Here is an 18,390-nt window from a genome sequence, read left to right as displayed (position 1 = left end):
CACCCCCCGCCCTCCCCACCCCAAAAAAATTCACAACATGTTAAAAAGCTATAAACTTTAGCATACTCAGAAATCAAGAAAGGTGAGCTGTCTTCCATGGTCTGCAAAACAATGTTCACAAACAACCCGCTGCCAGAACCCTAATGTCTCTTGGGAATGTCAGTGACTGCTTCTGCTGCTTGCTGTAATCCAGCAGAACTGAGTGGCAGAAGGGGATACTGGGGAAGGTGGAAAGGAGCCTGAAATGCAAAATCTCTCAAATCAAAGCAGACCTACCTGTTATTCAGCAGCTGATGTGGAGGAAGAAATTGTTAGCAGAGGTGGGCTAAAGACAGGCTGAGGAGGATGGAGGGAAGAGACGTGAGAATGGAGAGGTGCAGGTGTGTCACTGGGGAGAAAGAGCAAATGGCATCTCCATCAGACAGCATGTGTGTGGCAGCAAATTGCTTTTGGAGACTTACATTTGGGTTACATCCTAGTTTGTAGGCATGATTTTAATGGTTTTGGTGGCAATCGCACTAATCCTTATGGAAGCAGGGAACACACCGTTTCACAGGTTTTCACCGAAGTCAGGTCTACCCACAGACCTGTTGCATCAAATACGCGTTGCTCCTTGTTTCATTGTGTTAGTGGTGTGTTGCCAAGTGTCCTTTGCTGAGAATATGCTTCCCCCAGCGTTTTACTTTTTGGTGTGGGGGCTTGTGGGGTGCTTGCGGCCAAGATCTGTGCAGTTGAAAGAAGCTTAAATGTTCACTTACGCCTTTGGTAAATGTTAGCTGAGATGCTGTCACTTCAAATTTATTGTTCCTTGGATTGCAGCAAGGGGAGGTGTTTCAGACCATTATTTTGCAGCAAGGACCTCTGCCTGCAAGAGACACTCCAGATAGCGTAAAGAATGTTTAAAACCTGAGATATGTTTATTTAAAGTATACTAACAATGGCTGCATCTTTTCTTTGTTTTTCAGAATTGGTCTGGGAGTCTTATTGTAGCCTCTTTAACTGGTGCTTTTGGGTCGTCTTTTCTCTATGGTTACAACCTCTCAGTGGTGAACGCTCCGGCAGCGGTAAGTGACTGACAAAACTGGAATGTAGTAACAGTAGAGGGCAGCCTTATCCAGCTATTGTGAACTTCTCAACATCCTGCCTTTATAACGCTCCTGTTGTAGTACAAGTTAAATCTCATATGGAAACTTCCCTTTGCCTGAAAGCCTCTTTCTGCTGTCCATGAGGTTTTCACATAGATTCAGTAGCTGTCAAGAAACTGAATATTGCTGTTGAGGTGAGTAGGGTACGTGTGGTCTGCTTGTTGTTCTCCTCAAGCCCAGACTAATACTAACTCTTCTTGCATGCTTTTGCATGATAAGGTATTTCTTAATAGCCTGTTTTTCTGACTAGTGAGTATTTGGTAGCTCTGTACAACTTCTGTTCACGTCATTCAGTTCTGGAGGGTTGCACAACATTTCATTCCCACAGTACTGATATTATAAATAATGCCCCGGCTTCCTGTTAAATAATGGGCCTCTTTCCGTGTTTCGTGGTGGTGCCTGGTTTGGTTCGGAATTCAAAACTGCTGTGTTGACCATCTGTTGGCTGCAATATATGAAATAGATTTGATGAATAGAGTACTGTGAAATCAGTATACAGTATTTGGGGGATTTCATTAAAACATCAGTTACCACAAATGAAAATCTGAACATTTTGTTTTTACACTGGCTGTCTAGAGATCCTCTGAATTCAGTCATGCACAGCAGTAGGCAATTCAGTGGAGCTGCAAGCAACACTATTTTGACAAAGTAGCTGGTAAATTTGGGGAATTAACTGTGGAAATTCCATTCCAAAGTAGCTCCTTTCCAAAACTAAGCTCCTTCTTTTATGGAAATCTCATGTTTAAATGTGAGTCTAGGTTTCCATCTAAAGAGGTTGGTCACACTAAAGATGGATGCAATATTTATGCAAATAATAAAAGAAGAAATTTTTTTAGATTTTACATTTCATATGTGTATTTTGTTTGGTAAACCAACAACCCAGAGGTCTAAGAAGGGTCTCACCCTCTCCAAAGTTTTAGTTGCCCCCCTTGTAACTTACAGGAATTTTCTTGACGTTTCTGGTACTTTTTGTACCAGTAACACAGAGATGGACAAATTGGATGTTTATTCTAGCATGACATGTCTAGGCGTCATTTCACTGTGCAATCATCAGAAGACAAAAGTGGCTTAGAAAAAATCATCAGGAATACAAAATTCTGTGAGCAGTAGTACTGATTGTCCTGATGGTAGACAGCCTTCCTGCACTGCCTCGCTGCTATCAACGAAGCAATGAGAATCGCCAAATTGTTAAACTTTTAGGTGCCATTTGAAAAATGGCCTGACCAGGTAATCAGAGCTCTCCTGTCACTTTCTGCAGGAGGAAAGGAAGGAAAGGATGATAGGACATGCTCTTTGGCAACACTCAGTTAGGTTTGAATATGAGATAGATGATAGTAGTGACCAAGATGGAGGTGGGGAGGTTGGAGGTGCAACCATACTGTGACAAATGCTAAGTTCCAGGTGTGGTGGTTAGAATACGTAGCTGTGTAATTCAAGAATAAAATACCTCTCTTTAGTCCTAGGGTTAATCTGTATCATCAATGTGCCTACAACAGGCCGCCTGCCTGTCCCTGGAGCTGCAGTGACTGGGTTGAAGGGAAGAGTCATACCAAAGCTCTGCTTCTTGCAGCACAAGAAAAGGAATCTTTGCCCCATCTGTTTTCCCCCTGTATGTCACCAAATCAGTCTGCTGCGAGGTGACCCTTTAGGAATACTGATGAGAGGTTACTGAGGAAAACCAAAGGAGAACAGCTTTTAGCTGTAGATGAACAGTCTTACAAGATGGTATGTTGGGAGTGCGGTAATTCTTAAAAGTTGTAAGTTGAGCTGCGTGTATGAACTTGGGTAGGTCAAAGAACTGGTTCTGGTGCCATACAGCTTACGGCCTGCTTTGTATGAGCATCTGTCCATAGATGTTGGATAACTTCTGCCCGTTTACTTCAGTAGAATTCCTTTTGATGTCTAAACTTCATTAGAGAAGGAGTGTATGATTCTTTGAGGAAAGTTGAAAAAATGCTTGATAATAACTAAAACATGGGATGTTTCCAGGATCCTGCAACTGAACACCTCAGCAGAATGACTGAGCTGGGAGGGGGAAAGTTTGTTTGAGACTGAAGCACTGAACTGTTTGTAAGTTCTTGTGTACATGTCCTTTCGGTGCTGCAAGTTGTGCCAGCTCATCCAAGCATAGGGGAATACCCCTGCAGTTCTCACCAGTGACCTTTACTGCAGGTCATCTCATAAGGTAGAGTCAGTCTGACTTCCTTTTTGTGGCAAGGGGGTAATGAACTGCACCAGTTCTACTTAAAGCAGAGATTGCTTCCCACTCAGTCCGTCCTCTGCTTTTCCATGGGAAAGAGCAGTGGTCCATTGCAGGTGTGTTTTTTCCCTTGCACACAGCGCTTGACCACATGAGAAGCGCAGAATTAGCACTCTTCGTCGCTTTGTTATTAAAAAACGTATGGGAGCATTTGGCAGTAGGAAGACAAATGCTTTAATTGAAAGCAAGTCAAAGCTGTCTTTTTCTGAGCTGAATTTCAACAGTTCATTTCACGGACCACTTGTGGGCAAAGTCTGTAGAACAATGCAGAGCTTTGTGCTCTGTGCAGGAAGTGAAGTCTCTGTTACTTACCAGCGTGCAGCGCTTGCCCCCTCCCTGCCGCTGTGGTCTACAGCTCTGCATTCCTTTTAGAGCTGATAATGGGGAGAATTAGGCTATTGCAAAAAATGTATAGCCTGCTGTGTCAGCCAGTTCAATAGTTGGCACCATATGCAAGTGACCTTTGTAGCTATGGGCAAGGTAATTTTTCTTCTCTAAAGACCAGGTCATCTCTTGCCTATTTACAGTTAAAAAGACAAGGAAAATATTTCCCCTATTTAAAATCTATTCCTTATATTTTATATATATATATATGCATATGAAAAAATATATCCCTTATTTCCCACCCTAGCACTACTACCTTAATGAACTGAAGCAGCAGAATACAAGATACTGAAATCAGTCAGGTACTGTTTCTTGCAGGCTTTGCTTAGGGGCTAAAATGTGTCTTTACAGATTTATGCTGTTAACATTGTTCAGACAACTGATTAAAACCCACAGGAGTCTTTCCACAGATATCAGTGGATTCAGAGCCAGTGGATTTGTGGGATCAGATTTGTTTTGTTTCCTGTGCAGCTCCTCAAAACCTGTATGCGTTATTAGCCTCCAATTTATTGGTAATGGGAATCCAGATGCAGGTGATATGCATGCCAGCACATTTAATCTGTTACTATTGAGTATTGTAGTTGTACTTTCTTTTCCTGAATAGTTGCAGTTATTTGATTTCCTCATTTAAATAACAAAGCTGTGCTGAGAAAATTAGTCCTAACACAAGTGGAAAATAATTTGCATACCATTTTTAGACATTATCGTTAGCAAGAAATGCTAATGGTGTTCTAAAAATGTTTTAGTATTCATTACGATCAGAAATTAGTTTCAAATAAACAAGAAGATACCTCAGTCTAAATATAATCTGAGTATTGGTGTTAAAGACGTATCACTGGAATTAGTGGCAGATTCATTTGGAAGTTTACTGTGAGATACATGTAAATGGACTGAGCACCAAATGGACTCCCCCCCATTTTTTTTCCCCCTGGTCTGGTTGTATAGAAACAAATAGGATAGGATGAGAGAAATATCCCTGTCTGCCTTTTAATTCAGGGCACAGGAGGCCTGCTAGAAACTTGGTACAAAGAAGACAGGAAGTAGTACGTTTTACCTCCACCTTTCTTAGCTACTTTGCAGATGTAGAGATGGCGTTTCAAACTAAATTGAGTCTTCAAATGGAATAGTCCATGTGTGCAAGGCTGGAGCACCTAAAGTTCGAAATTCCTGGTTTGAACAGGGAAAATGTGGTGTTCAACTTACACTGCTGAGTGCTACCCCAGGATAATTTAGTACCTATGACATGCTAAAGGAAATCTGAGAAGAAATGGGATAAAGTTTGAAGATTAAACTTTGTCGTAACTGTAGAACTTGTCAGGGAGCGGTGACACAGAATGGGTGGGAGCATTATGCATGCGTGCTGTGCCCTTTTGCAGTGGTGACTGCCTGGTACCGTACGCTTGCCAGAGCATCAGGCACCACAGTGGCGTTGGAGCTTTGCTTGATTTTGAAACAGGAATGGCCTAAAAATGAGGAAGCTTGACTAAAAACAAGGTAAGTAGGCGATGTCTCTGCAGTTGATACAGAGACTGTGTAAAGATGTCATACTAGAACTATGACATCTTTACCTTTTAGAAAGGTGAAGAAACTTCAGTGTAATTAAACATCAGGGAAGGGAAGTTGTTAGAAGGCATCCTTCGAAAACCTGCAGTTGCGCTTATGTGAGGAAGTCGGAAAAAGAATATAAACTCTGGCACATTGAAGGTTAAAAATGTCAGCTGGTCCTGGAATTTGGGTACTTCCGTCAGGCACAAAAAAAATCTCCATCAGAGGACTTAGAGGTATAAGGCTGGTACGTGAAGTTGAAAAAGGGTGTTCAGAAAATACAAGGACAGAACAAGAAACCTGAATTAATGTTTTGAATTGGAAAAGTCTGGGGAGGTCCCACATGGAACTTTCTTTATAGGGGATGTATCGGAGAAGCTGAAATATCAGTAAAGATATGGAATAAAATCAGTGATCATTTTTTGTCAGGTTGCCAAAATACCTTAACGTTTGTTCAAGACCGAAAAAAATAGCAGAAAATATAGACTTCGTATCACAGTTCAGCTTCTTTTTGAAATAGCCTCAGTAACAGAGAGAGACTGAGATGGTGAACGTGGCTTTAAGAAAAAAGTAGTTTTTAGGAGGAAAACTTAGAACATACACGCTAAGAATTAGTTATTTATACCTGACAAACTAGCAGAAACTGTAGTAGAAAAGTGAGAATTTGGGAAGGAGCTGGTATGGCTTTTGCAGAGGAGAACTGTGACTCAGGCATCCTCCAGAGTTCTGCAGAGATTCAGGAGGCACTTGGACTTTCAAGAGATACCCTGGAAGGGCCCTTATGGAAGACTCTTAAGGATTTAAGCTGTCATGGGAGAAAGTGTAGGTGTCGAGATAAGTGAAGAGTTAGAAGATAGGTCTCAGGTTTTCATTTCTTAGAAGATCAGCTTGTCTGTCAGGTAGATTGATATTGGGGTATTAGGTTTCTGATTTCATGTTTGAAACATCTTTCACTAATGAAAAGAAATTGCTACCTTGCTTAGCAACCTGAACTAGTTCAAAAAGCAGCTTATGTAAATTTGAAGGGGAGAAGCTATAACATACTTAAAAATGCGTTTTGGGATTCTTAATTTTAGTGGTGTCAGACAACTAGCTCTTTTTGACTGATACTGTGTACTTTTTATTCCCCCATCAGTATCAAACCCACAGCTGTCAGTTTGTGCCTCCCTCCTCTAACAGGTGTTTGTCTTGTCTGTAAATTCTTTGGGAGAAAAGTGTTATCTTTCTTTGCTTGGCTTTGTGGGTTGTTGATTTTGTATGGCTCACAGATGTGGCAGTGTCATAAATATGATGTGAAAGTGAACACAGCCTCCCTTCTTCCCTCAGTCCATGAATGTTAATTATTTTCAACTCGCTCTGTATTTTTTTTCAAGTGTTATGCTAAAGAATTTGTGGAATTACTCACTTTTACAATATTGGCCCTTTGGCAAACATAGACTAGTGAAAGACACTTAATTTTGAGCAAATCTGAGATCTGCATTCTGAGACTGAAGTACAAAATACTGATGATAAATGCTGTTTCATGGTGAGCACAGTGGAGGGTTTTGCCAATAGGATTCCTACTTCTATAACTTCTAAAGCATCTTTAAAAATTTTCCAGGGAATTTCCTAAGTCACATGTGAACTCTGCCTCCCCTCCGCCTCCCCAGCCCTTCAGTGTATGGCTTTTGGTGCTGTGTGCTGTAATACAAGCCAGACTCTTCTCTTGATGTCAGTCATATTGCCATCTGGCAGCAATTGGTTGCGATTCCCTTCCTATTCATTACCTTTGCATTTCTGCAGTTCACCAATTTCTTCAAGATACTTTTGCCTCTACCTCTACTGGAGCCTCTTTGCTTCCTTAGTTCCAAGTTAGTGGCACTATAGATCCCTGAAAAAGCAGTAGAACTATTTGTCCTTAATGTAAGACTCTGATTAATGATCATTGACTAGCAGTAGTTAGCAGTTAAGACTTTGTGCATGACCTCTTTTAAAAGTCATGGCAAATGCTAGGCAGTGCAGTTTTTCTTGGCTTGTCACCTGCCTCAGGGTTAAGGGCACGTATTGGAGCAGTGAGCGAGTTCAGCTGATGCCCAATACCTTGCCAAGCACGGGTGACATGACTTTGTGGAGTCTCCAGACACAATCCCTAGGCAAGTGGCTCTAGGTGGCCCTCCTTGAGCAAGGGGGTTGGACAAGACGGCTTCCAGAGGTCCCTTTCAACCTCAGCCATTCTGTGTTTGAGCCCTTAGCCCCAGATCAGGATGAAATGTTTATATATGTGCACACAGTAAGGCTAGAACAAACTGTTGTTGATGTTGTACCAACAACCTAAATGATAACATCCTTGATTTATAGGAGCTTCTCTTTTATAAGCCTCTTCTACATTGATGTCTACCAGTGTTCCGCACCCCCAACCTTGTTCATGACTGACCTGTAGTTAAATGTATGTCTGCTTCGTCTGGTTCAGTTAGTCTGTATTGCAACTGCATCTAGAAGTGAGGCTCCTTTTTTGGACAAGGGAGATAGAAGGCAAGGGCAATTCCTGCAGACAAGCTACTGGTTTTTTTGTTCTATTTCTCTCAGTTGTGATCCTTAAAATGTGATTTTTTTTTTTTCTTTATTTTGCATGTATTGTTGTTATGTATTTTCTTTCAGTATATCAAAAAGTTTTACAACGAAACGTGGGAAAGAAGATACGGCTTCTGGGTAGATGAAGGCACGTTGACTCTCCTGTGGTCCATAACTGTTTCTATTTTTGCCATTGGTGGCCTTGTGGGTGCTATTATTGTCACCCCAATTGTGAAATTCTTCGGACGGTGAGTGTGTTGGTGAACTTTACTTTTCTAATGAAAATGTTTCTCATTTGAAGGCTTTACTTTTATTTTTTTAAAAACCTTCTTCACCAGAATGCAAATTTAAACATCTTCAAACTGTAAAAGCTTATTTCTAAGAGTTCTGAATTTCCAAGAATAAAATTAGTTCCTTTTTCTCTGGCCTTTCTGTGCATTATTTGAGTCACTTGCTCTGAACGGATGGGCTGAGATGTTAAGGGGGTGGAATTGTCAAAAGTGCAAACGGAAAATACATAAACTGGAAAGATTTCACAAAAGATCGGCAGATTTTTGTTTCTTGAATCTGCTGAGTGTCTTACTATACAAGTAACACACTTGTATACATACATTAACTTGTATGCTTGTATGCATACAATAACTTACAAATAAAACTGGCAACATCTCTCATTTGCTTCTCAACAGCATTTGTCACGGGGAGATAAAGATTTTATCTTGCTTTTTTTTTTCCTTCCTTGTGTCAGCTTAAAATACAGTTTGAAGAACTTAACTAGGGTGAAGCGTGTATTTGGTCTTTCCAAAGCTTGGGGATGCCCTCCTTGGTCTGTGCAATACAGTATTTGACTGAGTCTTGACCACAGGCAATATGAATTATTTTAGAAATGTTCGTGCTGGTGTGTGTTGTGTCTTTGCAGGTACTAACTAGATATTTCAAGGTTTTGTTTCATACAGTCTTCCAAAGAGAATTTTAAAAGTAATTTATAATTTGCCTTTATTTAGAAGGGCATGGGGAAAAAAAAAGCCATTACAGATTTCATCTTTTCTACTCATTTGGCTTTTCCTTAATTGTAAATTCTATATAATTTGATAATTTTTGCTCAGTTGAATACTGGAGAAGGAATCACGGAGGCTTAAATATAAATATCTACCTCCACTGTTCTTAATTTTCTGTTCTACATTTTGACTATTTCCCTCACTTTAGGTTGTACTCTCCTAGATCTCTTTGTCATTCTCCCAATTCTTCCACATCCCAGTTTTCACCTCAGAGTATGTTTTCAGGTTCTTCCATTTCATGCTTGCAGCAAGTTGGAATTCTCTACTCTGTAAATCTGTTCTTCATTAATTTATTCTGTCCCTTCAACATTTGATTTTCAATGCTTAAATATTTTTCATAGTCACATTTTTAAGTTTGTAATTTCTTCTGCCAAGTCATCAATTTGGCTTTTAAATACTTCTTAAATATATGACAATATGCCTGACTCACACTGATTAATTCCCAGAATTGTCACTTTATTAAGAAGTCAAGTGAAAAATGGATTGATAGAAGGCTTGAATTTTTGGTGCAGAGCAGAACAGCTTCATGTGCAGGTTTGTTAAAGTGGTGGCTGATCTCAGTCATACATAGACCCCTTTGATGGGAGCAGATCATATTTCCAGGGCAGACCTTTAAATCTTGCAGACTCTGCCCCTGTTTATTATGTTTATCCCTGCTAAACCATGAAAACAGTTCTCTTATAGATATGGTGTATGAGTACTTGATTAGAGGTGGGAAGAGGTTGCACGTCTCAGGGATGCTGGGTAAAGGCTGCTCATCATTCTCAAGTTTGCTCTTCCCACTGCAGTGTGTTCGTCTGGTCTAGAAAACCAGACTGACATATTGGTGTGGTAATTGAGAAGCACATTATGAAATGTTGACAGAACAATCAAATACTTTGCTGTTAAGTGTTTATGTGTAGGTTGGAGGGTTGTATGTATGATGAAGCTGAGCTCCATTTACACTGACACAGAATATTGAGCTAAGTGGGATCAAAAACATGATTCAGAAATAATGTATGACTTTAAAAAGAGCACTCTTGAATCATATTGCTGAAGGTTAATAACATAATTTCCAAGCCACATGATTCCTCACTCCTACTTCAAGAGAGAGGTAATTTTTTCAAAGAGAGTCTTCATCCACATAAGTCCCATGTTCAGATGTGTCTTTGACACTTTGTAATTTAAATTCTCTTCTACTGAAGAGCAGCTGCTGTTGTGTGTCCTGAACACCCCGAGCAATATGCTCAGTGGATTGCTTACCACACTGCTAGCGAGGCCTTTGGAGGAGAGGGACAAGGCCATCTCTCCAGCACAGTGAAGTCATCTACTGTAGTTTAAATGGTAATTCAGTATTTAATCTGTTACTGGCTTTTATTTAAACACCTAGTATGAAGAACACACTGCTTGTTATTTGAACACCAATTTTCCTTACTATACTTTTTGTGTAAGGTATCGTATTTGCTCCTGAGTGGGGCTTCTAGAGTCTCTCTCGTTACTGAATCTTGAGACAAAAATTGTTTTTTGATGAAACTCGTAATTCTGTAATTTTCCTAGTTGTGAGTTTTAGACAAAAAGATTATGAATTCAAATCTCTAGTTAAGGTTATTGCAACTGTGGAGGGCACGTAGCTGCTAGGATTCTGTTCTGGCCTCTGGAGCCGTTCAGTATAGTGAGAGCAAATGACAGCCTTGAAGTCACAACGGTTTAATCATATGTGGTTTTGCAAGAATCCAAGGACGATTCTGAGGAAGCGATGCTTAAGTATTATGAATATCCAAACTACCAAAAAAAAAAAAAATGCAGAAAATACCATTAAAGCTTAGTTCTGTTGGTGTCTAGCTGCTGGGTGTCTAGCTGTCTGTCTCAGCTGGGATGCTTGTAGAAACTGATCTGTACTGAGAAAATGGCTCTTCTCTGAAGACTGTTTCAGACTGAATACAGGGTTGGAAGTTACATTCCTGTAGCAGTACAGATGGTCAGTCTCAGAGAGAACCAGTTAAAGTTGCAAAACTTACTGTTTGGCTCAGAATGTAGCTGCTTGTGACAGATGTTCTGTGCTCAATCAGAAGTTTTTTGAAAGCATCTTCCTGTTGGAATGCATAAATGCTTTTTCTCTTTTGGCTAGAGAGAACTCTGAATTATTTGAGTGGAAGGAACAAAAAAAATCTTCATATCTAAATAAATACTAGTCTAGTATTTTTAGTGCTTTAGCTGCAGCAGAACTGTGTGGGGCTCTAGACTGGAACTTGAGTCCAGGGTCCCTTTCCCAGGTCTGACATTATTTTGCATGTTAGCTTTAGATCGAGTACACTTCGCTATCTGTTTACCCAGTTAGAGAAACAGGGATACTGATGTGCTCTGTATCCTTTAGCAAGACTGAAAAATTATATCTGCTGTGTGAGAACTGGGCATGATACTTATACTTCCAATAGGTTTCATGTACCATCTGGACAACTGCTTGGTCAGTTCATGGTTTGAGATGTGAAAGAATTTGGATGAGCAATGCATCAGTGTGTGTCTTTTCTTATGGTGGCTTAATGTCGACGTTTGGACCATTACACTTTCTAAGTGGGGTGAGCACAGTTATCTGACAAGATTGGTGGACTTTGTGGAGGCAAAGTGTCTACTGCAGTGCTTCATGAAGTGTGCTATCTCCGTATCGCTTATTAGAGCTGTTCAGCCAGTGTTTTGTTGAAGTTTTTGATTCGTTTCTTTGTGCCTTATTGCTGACATAATATAGTTTTGGTCTACATGACCAGGAAAACAATCATTTTTTATGTTTGTAGTAATTTTGAGTATAATATGACCTGGCTGAAAGTAAACTCAGACAGCATGGGGAGTTTAGAGAATTTGCTGTATATTTTTCCTTAGGAGCTTTGATGGGAAGTTGTTCCCACTGTTTGTGTTTGTGGTGGCTTGGCCCTACCTATCAGCCAAGCATCCACCCAACTGCTCATCATTCCCCACCTGCCCAGTGAGATGGCAGACTGGGAAGAAATAGGACGCACAGGAGTGGAAAGACTCATGAGTGAAAATTAGGGAAGGGAAAACACTTGCCAGTTAGTCTCATGGGCAAAACAGGCTTAACTTGGAGAATTTAATTTATTGCATAAATATTTAATTACTCATCAGGTATTGGGAAACAAGACAAATATTAGGACACCTTTCCTACCACTTTCTCAGGTGAACGTTACTCCAGGTTTCTCTCCTCCCTCTTGGTACCACAGCATGTCACACTCAGTCCCTTCAGTGAGAGAACAGGCAGTGCAGGGGTTCAGTGTCGGCACGTAGCAGCTTCTCTTTGCCGTTCCTTGTGTCTCGCTCTTCCGTGCTCCAGCGTGGTTCTGCCATGGGCCACAGTCCTTCTGGGGATTTAACTGTGCAGCTCTTTGCCGTTCCTTGTGGCTCGCTTGTCCGTGCTCCAGCGTGGATCTGCCATGGGCCACAGTCCTTCTGGGGATTTAACTGTGCAGTCCTGAAGCATCTTCTCCTCCACTCACCTTGTTACTTCCTGGTTCTGTTTCCTTACAAAAGCCACCCTTGCAGCCCCTTCACTTCCAAAACCTTGCCGCAGACCTGCAGCAATGTTTTCATTATCAAAAATGTTCATGTTTTATATAGTAACGCTAAACAGCATGTTACTTTCTTGTTTCCATTTTTTTCAATCTGGCAAAGAGAAAATCCTTTGGTTTTATCTTGTTTATCTTGCCCTTTTCTGTTCTTTGCTGCATCAGGGGTCATTTACTGTCAAAATTAATGGGTTCCCCATAATTTACATTATCAGTGATGTTTATCTCCAGGTGGATTTGTTTTCCAATCAGTTGTCCCCTTCATATGTTCTTGTGAGTGATATAGAAGCATTGAGTTGTACCCCTAGAGCCAAAACAGGACTGTGCTGACCTGGTAAAGACAAAGCTCTGTTGCTTTTCTGTGTATAGTAAAGTGAGGTGACTTGCAGATGGAAAACACAGGGTACCACACAGGGTACAATCTTTGTCTTGCCATGTAATCTTGCCACGTGAAAATTACAGTGTTTGTCTTGTGTTAGGTTGTAAACAATGGAAAGCCCCTATCTCATTGTGGTGTGCTGTGAAGAGGCCACCACATCTCCAGCAGATATTTCTGGGACTCCGTCTGGGAATCATAAAAATTGTTTTCAGTCACTCGCAGGGCTGAACCTGGTGATAATGGCTTCTCCAGCTGTTCGCCTGCAAGCTGCAATGTAGCAAAAAGCCACTTAAATCCATATTTGTGGAGAGATGTGTGTAAGGTAGCAGTGATTCTTTGAGTTCTGGGGTTTTCTAATTTGTCTTTCAATAGAGAATCATTGCAGCAGAGCTATTGACCTTACATATCTTTAACCTCTCTTCTTCCATGTGTTAAGGAAACAAGATCTTGGATGCCAGTGTTTGAATCTGACTGTTGAAAGCCCGTGAAATGCTACATATCATTTATCTTGTAAAGTATTTCATTCTCCAGAAATTATATGACTTACAAGTCACTTTTCAATTGAGTCCCTCAAACTTGAGCAGAAATTTCTTGAAGATGAAACTGTAAGAAGTACAGCTACTGGTACAGTGTGAATAAGTAATTGAGGTGTTCTGAATTTTTTTTTAAATATTTTTGTAATTTTGTTTGTATTTTTTAACAGAGTAATAATTTTCCATGAAGGGTATTTATTTTCTTTGGAATAAATATTTTTTCATGTTTTATTTTACTGGTATAGAATGAAATAATTTAAAAATTGAGAGAAAAAAGGTATGTAAATTCATATTTCAGTTAATTTCAACAATTTTTGGAAGAGGGTTGATTTTTTTATTACTTTTGTGAGCCCAAGTGTTTTTTGTAGCTTTACAAGTAGTAATTTTCCTCAATATATGTTTTTAATACTGTACATTTAAGGATGAATTATAATGACATAAGTATGTGAGTGTTGCAAAATTCTCAAAATGGCAAAACCTATATGTAGCATAAAAATGCCTATAGTTACATCAGCTTATTGCTATTTTGAAGTATATTCTGATTCCTACATACATATGTACATTTACCCTTGTTTGTATTCATATACAGAGTCTCAGGCACGCCTCTTGAGTTTCAAGATGTGAAGAATGGCTAGTTGTTGTGCCTTTCAAGTGCCGCTCTTTAACTATGATATGTTTTATTTTAAAGCTATGGTTTAGGTATGAAACTCTTATCTGTTTGGGTATAGTATTGTATTTTGGAATACAACATCTGCAGAACATCTAAGAGGCAGTATTTGTTTGGCACTTTTTTAAGAATAATAACCTAGCGTGCTTTGAATGTGACTAGATTTAACTGTTGTGGTGCTGGTATTTACATTAAATATCATTATGTTTTAGGAAGCGTACATTGCTGCTCAATAATGTGTTTGCAGTGACAGCTGCATTGTTGATGTCCCTCTCCTTGTTGGCGGGGTCGTTTGAAATGCTCATACTGGGCCGCATTATAATGGGTGTGGATGCAGGTAAGCTTTTATCACACTGTACGTATCTGAAATGCTTGCACAATGCATAATCTTGCTCCTCTCTTCCATTCAGATCTATCTTTCCCTTGAAGGGACCGTTCAGGGTCTAGCCATGCTGATTTCACTGGGGCAAAACAGCATCTAAGAGCTGGAGGATCTGATGTTTGGAGAAGACACTGGAATGGTTGCTAGCCACTGCTGTCCGTCCTGGTTTTCCTCCCGCTGTCCTCCTTCAGTCCCAGTAGAACATATCTTGTCTTCATGCCATGAAAATCCTTTGGCTAGGAGGGTGCAGTCTGTGCAGCTTTGTGGTTAGAAGCTGTTGGATCCAATGCTTATACCAGCAGGATTAAGTGAAAGGTTTAGTACATCATCATTTGCTTCTAGCAACATGGTCTTCCCGGTTTAAATATAGAACACGGAGGCACTGCTGCACCAGAATAGTCTTGCAGCTAGCAGTGAGGTTCTCAGCAACTTCACAGATCACTAGATCATGAGAAATGTTTACCTAATGTGGATTTACACGCTCAGTGTAATTACTCTAAGCAATACAAAGTGCTTCAGTTTTTGCATTACCAAGTCCCCTTTCTGGCAAGCCTTGGCTATATTGTCAGTAAGCACAAACTACAGGTGCTTGAAAGTGGGTGTGTCCATCACTTGCCGTATGAAGTTCATGGGTTACTTTGGTGCTGACTGCTAATTTTTGTCTCAGATTAGCACCAAACGACCAAATTTCTGGAGCAGTGTAAATATTGTCAGTGTACTAACCAGGGTCATGCATTTGTTTTCTCCTGGCTTTGAGCAGCACACTTGCCCTTATTTTATGCCTGTTGTTAAGAGTTCATTGCGGCTGTAAGTCTGTATTGAGAGGAGCATCCAGTAATACCAATTACCGTAAAAATATTTCATCTGAGAGTATCCACTCTCCCCGCCTGATGCATTGGGGATTTTGTCCCTTGCCTGCACTAGTGCTAATGTGTTTTTGCGTGCTTTGGGGTTAGTAAGTTTAAAACGTAAACTCTGTTCTGGTGATTCCTGTCGCTAAGTAGTCTTTGGTGCTTCTCATCAAATAGGGGTGTATGCACGTCACTGTAGATCTGTAACAGATAAACCCATGGTTATTAAATGGTGCAAGAGTAATTAGACATGCAGAGAAGATAATTCCTGTTATCTGTGGATAGATACAATTCTGTTTGTTGTGTGGTTTTATGTCATTCTTGTGAGCAGATTAGCACTCAGATTCCTTTCAATAAACGTTTGTTTTGCACCTGATATAATGAAAAGGTGATTTGACATAATACATGTTTTTTTCCTTCTTCACAGGCATTTCCTTAAGTGCCCTTCCCATGTATTTGAGTGAAATATCTCCTAAGGAAATACGTGGTTCGTTGGGTCAGGTCACAGCGATTTTCATCTGTATTGGTGTTTTCACCGGCCAAGTTTTGGGGCTGCCAGAAATATTTGGTCAAGTAAGTATTTAACAGATGTTCTCTGTGAAAGCGCACAAGCATGCATGAAGCGTTACATTTCAAAATATGGAAATGTAAAGTTTTTCACTTACAAAAGTGAAAAGCAGAAACATTTGTTTTTTGTTTTGAAGCAGTTTGAAAAGTCTTTTCTTCCGCATCTTTTAAAAGCGTGTAAGTGGGACTAGTTTGGTAGATGTGGAAAGCAGTTTTAACAGCTTGAGTGGCCTGTATGTGTGTGCAGATGACTGTCTGTCTGTCCATGTCCCATCCCACTCCCCCATCCTTTCTGGATGGACATTTATTTTTGCTGGTTTCTGTTTTCTTTGAGTACTATGTAAGAGCTTAAGAGGTTTGGCGTTTTTCAGTTGTAATTTTTCAATGTGAGATAGAACTGAAAAAGGCATGGCTAGAGTTCGTATGAGGACCTGAATAGGAAGGCTCTTGCTCAATGATTATAGTGTTCTTTGTAATGCACTCTTGCTTTTAGACTGGGAGGTGGAAGAGCAGAATTAATGTATACCTGAATGTAAAGAGATTATCTATTCTGATGTAAGAGGTTATCTTGCTGTTGTAGACTGAGATTAACTTGGTGGCCGCTGGATGTCGTCATTACTCTGAATAAATGAAGTCGAGGATTATTCAGGCTGGCACTTGGAAATACTTTTCATTTGGAGATGAATCTTCAAGGTGGTGGTAGAGGAAATGTCTGCAGCAATTCTCTCACAGTAAAACCAGAACTAAGGATTCCTTCTGACAGCCAGCAAAAGTAGTAAACAGTTGAGAAGTGAGAAGAGCTTGTCTTCCTGTGTCAATCCAAATTCAGCTCTGTTGTAAATACACGATACCATCATCCTTGACACTTACTTTTGTCTGACCAGCTCTCCTATTCTGTCCCTTTATCCTTGGGCTCACCCTGTTCAGCGCTCCTGAAGGCAAATGGTTTGATTCAATTTACCCTTTATTGAAGAACAGATTACTCCCCCACCAAATTATGGAGGTTGTGTTTCTGCTTCTGCAGCCCGCTTTAGTATGCAGTTAATTAAATATTACACCATTAAAGATAGCCATTACTTTATGTAAGAAGAAATAAATTTTATCTGTAGAATTAGTTCTTTTCAAGATGGGTAACATCAGCGTGTAAAAGGAGTGGAATTTTGGCTGGTGCGAATTAGCATATTTCCAGCAAAATTATTTGAGCCAGCTAGAATTTTCCAGTTGGATATGTGGGTGTATTTTCCTTTTAATATACTAGTAAAATTTAGCACTGAGGGGAAACCTCAGGCTGTTTGAAATATGGTTCCTTAGTGCAGTCGTAACCTTCTTTGAAGACTTTATCAAAATTCCTGTTGGTTTCAGTCAAGCCAGGATTTTCTTCCCTAGCTCTGTGCCATTCCTGTTGAAGTCAGTGTGAGGTTTGCACTGGGAACAGCAGTCATTGCCAGAGGACAAGCCTGCAGAGGGTATGTGTGATGAGTTCACTTCTGTTGAAGCTGGGAGGCACCAAATATGGTGTCCTGCTCCTGAGTTCTTCAGTCTTTGCAACACTTTTCTCTCTGTCCTCCCCAGCAAACACCTTGCTCAAACTTCTTTCACTTTGTTCGATGAAGTTCAGGAGTAGGTTCAAGATGTTTGCAGTCTATTTTCTAGTTGTAGGTTTCTCTCTGACTGATACAATAACTTCTGTTTACTAGTGATGTAAAAGCTTCTTATCAAGTCATTCCCGTATTTTGTAAGGTTATTTTTCTTCCTTCTGCTGGAGAAATCTTTATTGCATTCGCAGTGAGGCCAGTATTCCAGATCCCCTGCCACTGTATTTTGGATACACCTGTGCATTTATGATGTGTTATTGATTCCAGCTGTAACTGGAAAGAAACTCTGGCTCTCCTCAGAAGCCTGAGGTAATTTGCATTATACTTAAGTAATTCTGTAATATGCCAGTCTGTGGTATAATTCTACCTTTATGAAATGCATAAGTTGTTTAAAGCAAGTAGACAGGAAAGTTGTGATTGGTAGGATCTTGTCACCAGTGACCACTGTTCTGCACAGCTGCTTGCACTAGAGTGTGCTGAAACACCTTTCTTAAGTCTGTTTCCAGCATTTTAAAGATCATGGTGTAAAATTTGTAAAAAAACAGAAACAAACAGAAATTGTTGTAAATAATACTAGTTACAAATAATTGTCTTCTGTCATGGTTTCATAACAGTTTCTTCCTGAGTTCTGTAATGTATCTACTCCTTGTTACACTTGGACCTAAGAGGTTATTACGCATCGTATCTAAGCAGTGTTGGTTTTGAAGAAAGAAGAGTCAAAGACAAAGCTGGGCATCTTGCTGGAAGAGACTCTTTGGAACAGGAGTGGACGTGCGGAGGGCTGCAGGTCCTGTCGTCTAAGAGGTGGTGACAGCAACATTGCTTGTGTGGCTAAGTAAATAGAGGGAAGGGAGAGGAACTGGCTGCACCGTGTTACAAGAAGAAAGAACAACTGCAGAAGGAATAGAGTGGCTTGATGTCAAGGA

At 40.2% G+C, this 18,390-nt stretch overlaps 1 protein-coding gene across 1 annotated transcript in view; it reads left to right on the top strand.

Annotated features, from left to right (window-relative positions):
- Nucleotides 1–965: 965 nt before the first annotated feature.
- Nucleotides 966–18,390, top strand: part of SLC2A9 (solute carrier family 2 (facilitated glucose transporter), member 9) — a gene marked incomplete at its 5' end in the record, with an annotated part of 96,857 nt that continues 79,432 nt past the window's right edge. Inside the window, 4 exons of the mRNA XM_010133634.1 lie at nucleotides 966–1,064; nucleotides 7,972–8,132; nucleotides 14,282–14,406; nucleotides 15,730–15,875. Coding sequence (XP_010131936.1) covers nucleotides 966–1,064; nucleotides 7,972–8,132; nucleotides 14,282–14,406; nucleotides 15,730–15,875 — 531 coding nt within the window. The remainder of the gene's footprint in view (nucleotides 1,065–7,971; nucleotides 8,133–14,281; nucleotides 14,407–15,729; nucleotides 15,876–18,390) is intronic.

Source organism: Buceros rhinoceros, unplaced genomic scaffold, assembly GCF_000710305.1.
Source record: "Buceros rhinoceros silvestris isolate BGI_N320 unplaced genomic scaffold, ASM71030v1 scaffold933, whole genome shotgun sequence".
Classification (NCBI taxonomy): Eukaryota; Metazoa; Chordata; class Aves; order Bucerotiformes; family Bucerotidae; genus Buceros; species Buceros rhinoceros.
This window is presented reverse-complemented; position numbering and strand designations above follow the sequence as displayed.